Below are 9451 nucleotides of genomic sequence, written 5' to 3'. Positions count from 1 at the left end.
CTGGGTTAGTTCCGGTATCTTCTACATCATGGCGTCTGCACTGAAAGAAAGCAGTACTGTGTCATTTGCCATAACTATCGTGGAAAAATTATTGAAGGGAGAGTTGTCAGGCTACATAAACTTCCAACAAACAAGCAACTGAAAAGAGCTTGGGAGCAGCGCCTACGTGTTACTCTTTCTTTTAGAAAATGACAAGATTTTGTGCAACTTGACAGAGTGACTTTCTCGTCTAGTTAATCAGATGGATATTATTTGTTCATGTACATAAAAGTGTAAAAGAATGTTGTTGTACAACATACTTCCTTCAATCATTAGTGCATTTTGCTCTTGTCTGTGTGAAACAGTAACTGGCACATGAGCTGTAAGAAGGACTGCCGTGTCTCAGTATGACTGTAGTCTCTAGTGTCACTATAAATCTCAGTCATTGACTCTGTGTATGTCACTCATTGATGCTTACATTCCCAATGCATGGAAGACAGAAATTATAAAACTAGTATGCATGAAAACTGATGCTGGTTTGTACTCCAAATTTTTGTATCCAGTTAAAATATCAGGCATGAAAACTGAAAAAAAACAATACTGAAAACAAAATTCGAAGGCGCGTAGCGCCAAGTTTCGCAGGCACGAAGCGCCAAGTTTCGCAGGCGCAAAGCGCCAAGACTTCTAAGGAGGTCCGGGGGCATGCCCCCCCGGAAATTTTTTTTCAAGGGTGCAATTTGGTGCAATCTGGGGCTATCTGAGCCTTAAAATTGGATTCAAACATGGCCCAAAAACTATTTTACTATAACTATGACTAGGAAAAAAAAAAATAATAAAATTTTTTTTTAAAAAAATAAAAATAAATTTCAAAAAAAAAGGAAAAATACGGAAAATAAAAACAATACGGTTTATTTTTTTCAAAAATACGCAAAATACGGAAAATACGGAGAATTTTCATGCCTGAATATGTCTGAGAAGTTGAACGCAAACCAACCAGGTGTGAGCGTGTGTTGTAAGGAGTGCACTATTTTGTAACGTGGGATTATGTACATGAAATTATAAATAGGGTTTGTGTGGTGTGTATCTATGCTTTTTATGTTTTTAAGGGAAAAATATTTATTACCTGTGTGTGATTACATTTTGTTTTTTATTCACAGTTGGCTGAAATATTTGCCGAGGAACGACAATGCAGTGTATTATATAATTATATATGTATTCAAAGAATAAAGACATGATGAATCTGAAGCTTGATGAATGACTTGTTTTACAGATAATCACACACACACTTCAACAGACGCAGTTGATACAGTTTGGGTTTTATTTATCTAAAACATATACAAACAATAGCAGTTTAACAAGGTTGGTAAACAATGTAAAGTAAAACTGAAGTAACATTAAAGAGCCATGAACTGGTAATGTGAAACTGCTCTTTGGCTAATGTCAGATGGAGCTCGCAAAACACGAAACAAAAGCCGAACAAAAGCAAAACATGGTGCTTTTGTGTGTTGTTTTGCTTTTGTTCGGCTTATGTTTCGTGTTTTGCGAGCTCCGTCTGACATTAGCCTTAGACAACACGCACATCCAGTTAACAACAATAAATGCATGACTACCAAGCATCAAAAGGACTCACTGATTCACGCACAAATTCCGCGTGTGCTCAATAATTATTGATAACATTTAACACATAGGCTACAAGTTCGTGACACTGACAGTCGAAGTGGTCTGTCAAATGCCGCTAACTTGAATCATTTGTTTCCACAGCATTATCGATAGCATCCTTGCCATCTTTTCGCAGCTGAAACGTGCCTCTTGCTCTGCGCACTAATTCTTCTTTTTTTCCACTGACAAGTTGGCCATGTTTCCGAAGAAAATCTTTCAATTCTTTCACGTTCATGCGCTCGACTGCCTCCTCTATCTTAACCGGAACTTACCGAACCAAAGGGACGAAACTCGTGCACACCTCCGGCCTCGCTAGTGAGAAAGAGCTATGGCAGCGGCCATCAAAAAGTAACTGATCTCGTGAAAACAGTAACAAACGAGCCATGTCACCTCTCCGAACGCATTCCAATAGATAGCCGCTCCTGCGGCCATCAATAAGTGAATAACCGTTTCTAGTGACGTAACACATACATGATGACAATTTTCAAGGAACATGATCTGTGAGCACTTTATTTGGCAATGAATGAAAAGAGTCCATCTAATGCTTACATAAAAGTGTTTTTTAATCTTGGTTTTTAATTAATTTTAAATGAACGAAATTCTAGCACTGAAAATGTTGTGCGTCACGAGAAACAGTTTTACAAGCAACACATCAAACACTAATTTCTCATTATGTCGACAACCTGCAGTCTTTTAAATGAAAAATTTTAACAGTTCAATCATTTAACATAACAAAAATACAAAAGACATATTGAGAAACCCAAAATGAAAATTCAGTGTCCTCTTGGGCAGCTTTTGGGAGTTGCCCATATGTTCTCAGCACAGACGAGTGCTTTGAAATCGGATGTTTAAGAACAAGAGAATAAAGCCTTACGAAGTACATGATTGGAAATGGATAAAAAGTGTGTGTGTATGTGTGTGTGTGTGTGTGTGTGTGTGTGTGTGTGTGTGTGTGTGTGTGTGTGTGTGTGTGTGTGTGTGTGTGTGTGTGTGTGTGTGTGTTTGTGTGAGTATGTGTGTGCGTGTGCCTGAAGGGCAACATTCAAAAATGATTATGGGACAGAAAGCTGAAGCACAGATCCTTCTATCTAACGTTTTATAACGTCCTCCTATTTTAAATGTTGCTGTGTTGACAAACGTTCTCAGAGTCAACGCCTATCAAGTAATCTATTTATAACCTCAAAACTAGTTGGATAAATGACCGAGAAGGCTTCGTGCACCGCGACCAAGTGGGAAGGAGAGACCGGAGACACAAATAAAGTCACCACCCAATGGTGGTTTCGTCGTGTACCCCGCCCCCAAAGGCAGCCATTTTTAAAGGGGAATAACTTACTTGATTTTACTGTCGAATCTGAGTGAGCTCCCCTCGTTCGTCTGCATTCGCGCAACACTCAATTAAGATTAGAACCGATGTTGAGTTCGTTTTGGGCGTGTTTGAAAACTTCCAAGGTAATAATAAGTTATGTAAATTATTTGCAGACCTGAGAACCCATACCATTTCGCCGTATTTTCTACGCCTTTTTGTCTAAAATACGATCAGTACGGTCGGTTGAACAAAAATACGACGAGAAAAGTTCCTAGACTACTTTTCTTCACGAGCGCATCCGTGTCATTCCTGTCTATTTACTGGGGCACTGTGTATTTTAATGATTACAAATAACTTCATAACTTGGCATTTGATCAATGATTACAGCTTTTGTAAATAAACATTGAAACTGAGAATCATTTGTTTTAAATGTATTGGTACAATTAATTAACGGTGCAACGGACCCGTGCGAAGCATGTTTGAATCATCGATGTTCAAATTAATGTTGTATGGAGTACACTCATGCTTCTGAAAATATGCCAAGTTTGTTTGAGAATACTCTAAAAACAAAACAGGGGTTCCCAGGTCTGTATTTGATTATGATAGCCAAAATGTGTGTTAGTATTTATAGATATGGTTCCCCTCTGGAAATTGTATGCATTTTTGAGAGGGAATTGTTATACACTGAGCACAAAAAGTTAAGGATATTTTTTCAGTGGTATACCCCAGATGTTAAACAGCAGGTTTTTGGTCAGAAATATACGTGTATTTGAAAATCAGTCTTTCTTCTGCTCAAAAATGTGTTTCTGGAATCTGAGCAATATTTGGGTATGACGTCACAGGTCCTTGACCACACCTACCCTCAAAAAGGGCGTTTTTTGACGGCATGATTCACTTTCAACCGTCGAAACGGCGACTTAAACTGAATGCTAATTTACATTTTGTACATCCAAAAGTTTATTTGGTGTCTTACCTAACAGTTCATACACATTTCGTTCAAATCCGTCGCTCAGTCAAGCTGATCTAGTGTGGAAAGGAGAGCGACCACAAGTCGCGTAAGGCGAAAATACAACATTTAGTCAAGTAGCTGTCGAACTCACAGAATGAAACTGAACGCAATGCAACGCAGAAAGACCGTATACTCGTAGCATCGTCAGTCCACCGCTCACGGCAAAGGCAGTGAAATTGACAAGGAGAGCGGGGTAGTACCTGCGCTGAGAAGGATAGCACGCTTTTCTGTACCTCTCTTCGTTTTAACTTTCTGAGCGTGTTTTTAATCCAAACATATCATATCTATATGTTTTTGGAATCAGGAACCGACAAGGAATAAGATGAAAGTGTTTTTAAATTGATTTCGAACATTTAATTTTCATATTAATTTTTATATATTTAATTTTCAGAGCTTGTTTTTAATCCAAATATAACATATTTATATGTTTTTGGAATCAGCAAATAATGGAAAATAAGATGAATGTAAATTTGGATCGTTTTATAAAAAAATATTTTTGTTACAATTTTTAGTTTTTTAATGACCAAAGTCATTAAGTAATTTTTAAGCCACCAAGCTGAAATGCAATACCGAAGTCCGGGCTTTGTCGAACATTACTTGACAAAAATTTCAACCAATTTGGTTGAAAAATGAGGGCGTGACAGTGCCGCCTCAACTTTCACGAAAAGCCGGATATGACGTCATCAAAGACATTTATCAAAAAAATGAAAAAAACGTATGGGGATATCATACCCAGGAACTCTCATGTCAAATTTCATTAGGATCGGTCTGGTAGTTTAGTCTGAATCGCTCTACACACACACACACAGACACACACACACACGCACACACACACACACACACACACGCACGCACATACACCACGACCCTCGTCTCGATTCCCCCCTCTATGTTAAAACATTTAGTCAAAACTTGACTAAATGTAAAAACAGCAACAAATCCATGGTCTTTGTGGTGTTTTTGCTGGGTAGCCGCAGTTGATATGCAATAAATCTAAAACTACAAATAGCAGCCTCTCCATATTTCACAGAACGATGATAAAGACCCTCATCTGGATTCGCGCTAGTACTTGGAGCAAACAGCACCCAAGAATTGACGTTGTAACGGTTTTTCGTTAAAAATTTGCAAATGTTCGTAACGTCCTTAGCTAGAAACAAATGTGACATGCACGCAACTTTGTATACTTTGCAAAAAATGGTGTCATTCCATGTGTTCCAAGTTTCAGAAACATTCTTTCATGGGCTCAAAAGAAATAGCCTCATGACTTTGAAGAAATAAAAAGTAAAACCTCACTCCACTGGACTGTTCTATTTTTAGACGATGACGTCTGCAAAACTCATATCAAGGTGGCTGAGTGATCAGGATACACACTTTCCACTATCAAGGTTAATTGCACAAAGCTCAGCGATTGAAACCTTTTGCCTTTGTATAAGATCTGCTGTTAGGTGTGTTGTTTTTGAAATTTGTCTTTGGCACGGTGTTCTGGTGTGCAAGCGCGTGAGTTTATGCATCTGTCTGTCTGTGACTACGTGTGTGTTTGTATGTGTGCATGATAAAAAAAATAATCCGAAGAGCTCCAAATAATTATACTTTTTGAGTTTGTGTGACTGTTCCCGTAGCTTGATGTTCACGATTTACGAATTAAGGGACAACCAAAAAGGCATTCTCTCTGTGTCATAACGGACAGATAACGGTTCTTTGTATAGTAGGCCGTTATGACCTCGAGACAATGCTCGATCTTACAGACTCTAACAAACCTGGCGATGTCCATCTCCACAGCTCTATTTCGTAGCATTCCAACTGTCTGATTCGTCACAACAAATGCCAGATTGTGTCTCGCCGCTATCAAGACGACGATGAGAAAAACCCAGTGTTGCCTCCATCTGACGTCATATTTTTGGAATGTCTGCATTCTTCGGTCTTTTTGATTCTTTGTCTTCTTTACTTCTTTCTTATACAGCACAGCTGTGTTCAAAACACGTGAACAGTTCTTTTCTGCTACTGCTACTGAGCAAGTTGTTCGCATCATCCGTGAAGGCTATACGCATCCTATCGGAGAACGAGAAACACAATCATACAAAAAGTCCTTAAAAAAAGTTGCGCGAAAGACACCAGAGACAGTATTTTTCCCTTCTTTTCAAACGATCATAACATTTGAGCCCGTGAAAGAATGTTTCTGAAACTTGGCACGCATGTAATGGCACCATCTTTTGCAAAGTATGCAAAGTTGAGTGCATGTCACATTTGTTTCTTAGACGTTACAAACGTTTACAATTTTTTAACGGAAAACCGTTACAACGTCCATTCTCGGGTTCTGTTTGCTCTAAGTACTGGAACATATACAGATGAGGGTCTGTTTCCTCGTTCTGTGAAATGTGGAGAGGCTGCTATTTGTAGTTTTAGATTTATTGCATATCAACTGCGGCTACCCAGCAAAAACACCATACAAAACCATGGATTTTTTGCCGTTTTTCAGGATTGTGGTCGCTCTCCTTTACACGCTGGATGAGTATGACTGCGCGGCGGATTTGAACGAAATGTGTATGACTTGTTAGGTAAGACACCAAATAAACTTTTTGGTGTAACAAATGCAAAATATCATTCAGTTTAAGTCTCCGTTTCGACGGTTGAAAGTAAATCATGCCGTCAAAAAACGCCATTTTTGAGGGTAGGCGTGGTCAAGGACCTGTGACTTCATACCCAAATATTGCTCAGATTCCAGAAACACATTTTTGAGCTGAAGAAAGACTGATTTTCAAATACACGTATATTTCTGACCAAAAAACTGCTGTTTAACATCTGGGGTATACCACTGAAAAAATATCCTTAACTTTTTGTGCTCAGTGTATATAGAAAAGTTGTTTAAAAGACATTTCAGAAAATGGAATTTTTAATTATATATTATATAGGTATATTTAAAGAAGAAACATTAATATATAATTTTGGTTAAAAAACAAAAGTGAAAAAAAGATCAATGAAGAAGGATGCCAAAAGAAAAGAAGAAAAAAATCGCAGCAAAAAAGTATGGGTTAAAGCAGCCTGCATGTAAACAATTTTTTTTTTAAGTTAAAAAAAACTTTCTTGAGTTCGTTTAACTAGTTTGTCAATATCCAGCTTAGTTAAGACACGAACCCTAGATCGCAGGTTAGTTCGAACTTTTACTTCCATGGATCAAAGGTTCGCTTAATTAAGACCAGCGTTTAGGGTAACGAGCCACTCCTATTGCAGGTTGCTCAGGTTAACGTGCCACTCCAACTGTCTGTTGCTAAGGGTAACGTGTCTCTTCTACTGTCTGTTGCTAAGGGTAACGCGTCAACCGCACTGTCTGTTGCTAAGGGTACCGCATCACGCTCACTGTCTGTTGCTAAGGGTAACGCGTCACTCCAACTGTCTGTTGCTAAGGGTAACGTGCCTCTTCTACTGTCTGTTGCTAAGGGTAACGCGTCAACCGCACTGTCTGTTGCTAAGGGTACCGCGTCACGCTCACTGTCTGTTGCTAAGGGTAACGCACGCGTCACTCGTGCACTGTCTGTTTCTAATGGTAACGTGACATTCCCGCTGTCTGTTGCTAAGGGTAACGTGCCTCTACCACTGTCTGTCGCTAAGGGTAACGGACCACTCCCACTGTCTGTTGCTAAGGGTAACGTGCCTTTCCTACTGTCTGTTGCAAGGGATACTACGTAACTCCGAGTCTCTGGTACTACGTTTAATCTATTTAGAGTGGCAGTTGAAACTCTCCTGTCCATAGTGAAGCGACTGCCGCGGCTATGTCCGCTCTCATCATAGAATCGTCTTAGGCCAAACATCCGGCGAAAGGCGCGACGAAATGGCTTTGTGTAAAACCCATAGACAACAGGGTTGATGCAGCTGTTGGCATATCCCAGCCAGGTAAGGACCACGAAAGTCAGTGACGATATATCAGTCTCGTTCACAGCTTCGGCAAAATTAGCGCTGAAAAAGGGTACCCAGCAGACCACGAAGGACCCTGTTATGATCGTGAGACTTATTGCAATTTTAAGATCGGTCTGTTTGTAACGCGTAATGGTCGTGGTTCCGTTTTGGCGCATCTTCCTTTGGTGCAAGAACACGTAGACGAACAGCTTTGTGTAAATGACGAGCAAGGCAATACAGGGGACGAAGAAGGAGATGATTGTGATACCAATGATGTAACCAGATTTGAAGATGGCGTCACACCGCTGAGAGCCCGACCCCTCGTTGTCCGGCATTTGCCATCCAAGATAGACCAGGACGAAAGCATCGAGGACAGACCAGGCCCAGATTCCTGCGATGAGGGCGACCGTTCTTGGAGTGGTCACCGTCCTGGCGTAAAGCGTTGAATAGCGGATACACAAGTATCGGTCCAGCGCGATAGGGCACAGGTGCAAGATTGACGCAAAACATAACACGACGTCACAGGCGATCCAGATTCGACAGTAGACAGCGCCGAACACCCACTGTCCATACAAAGCGATGTGGACAGCGAAAGGCATGCTCAGCGCCGCACACAGCAGGTCAGCGACCGCCAGCGACGCGATGAGGAAGTACGTGCCCCTCTGCAGAGACCGTTCGATGACAACGGCGATGCAGACGAGAAGGTTGCCTACGGCAGCTGTGACGATGATGAATGACAGTATGATGATGATCAACACTTTCTCCACTGTACTCTTTTCCTCTGTCTGCCCTGTCGGTATCAAGTCCGTCGTGCTCGTTAAGTTCGTGAGGTTCGTCATATCCACTGTCTGTTGCTAAGGGTAACGCGTCACTCCCACTGTCTGTTGCTGAGGGTAACGCGTCACTCCCACTGTCTGTTGCTAAGGGTAACGCGTCACTCTCACTGCCTGTTGCTAAGGGTAACGCATCACTCCCACTGTCTGTTGCTGAGGGTAACGCGTCTCTCCCACTGTCTGTTGCTAAGGGTAACGCGTCACTCCCACTGTTTGTTGCTAAGGGTAACGCATCACTCCCACTGTCTGTTGCTGAGGGTAACGCGTCTCTCCTACTGTCTGTTGCTAAGGGTAACGCGTCAATCGCACTGTCTGTTGCTAAGGGTACCCCGTCACGCCCACTGTCTGTTGCTAAGGGTAACGCGTCACTCGCACTGTCTGTTGCTAGGGTAACGCGTCACTCCCACGGTCTGTTTTCGCACCAGGTGTAAGGCAGATGACCTGAAGGACAGGAACCAGACAGCAGATCTGAAACAACGAACAAGCAAAACCGAACATTAAAGGAATACAGGGTGACCCCAACAATATGCCACCGACATAATGCAATGTAAAAAATAAATGTGTAAGGGCTCCTTCTCTGTCTGGATTTTAAAAAAGCTTTTGAGTCTCTTGATTTGCAGTTTGGTATTAGAGTCATATGGTTTGGGCCAAGATATATATGCCGATGGGTTAACACTTTTTATGCTGGTATTAAATCGACCGTTATTGTCAACGGTCAAACAACACTTTGGTTTGCTATTGGACACGGCTGTGGACAAGGAAATCCACTTTCAC

The 9451-nt window shown here is 41.1% G+C and overlaps 1 protein-coding gene across 1 annotated transcript; it reads right to left on the bottom strand.

Moving 5' to 3' along the window:
* Positions 1 to 5991: 5991 nt before the first annotated feature.
* Positions 5992 to 8683, bottom strand: LOC138949899 (dopamine receptor 1-like). The gene is made up of 2 exons (XM_070321684.1): positions 8113 to 8683; positions 5992 to 6002 (listed from the first exon to the last, which is right to left on the bottom strand). The coding sequence occupies exons 1-2, from the start codon at positions 8681 to 8683 to the stop codon at positions 5992 to 5994; spliced, it is 582 nt and encodes a 193-aa protein (XP_070177785.1).
* Positions 8684 to 9451: the final 768 nt, after the last annotated feature.

Source organism: Littorina saxatilis, linkage group LG16, assembly GCF_037325665.1.
Source record: "Littorina saxatilis isolate snail1 linkage group LG16, US_GU_Lsax_2.0, whole genome shotgun sequence".
Taxonomy (NCBI): domain Eukaryota; kingdom Metazoa; phylum Mollusca; class Gastropoda; order Littorinimorpha; family Littorinidae; genus Littorina; species Littorina saxatilis.
The sequence above is the reverse complement of the archived record's forward strand: the minus strand, read 5'-3'. Positions and strand labels throughout refer to the sequence as shown.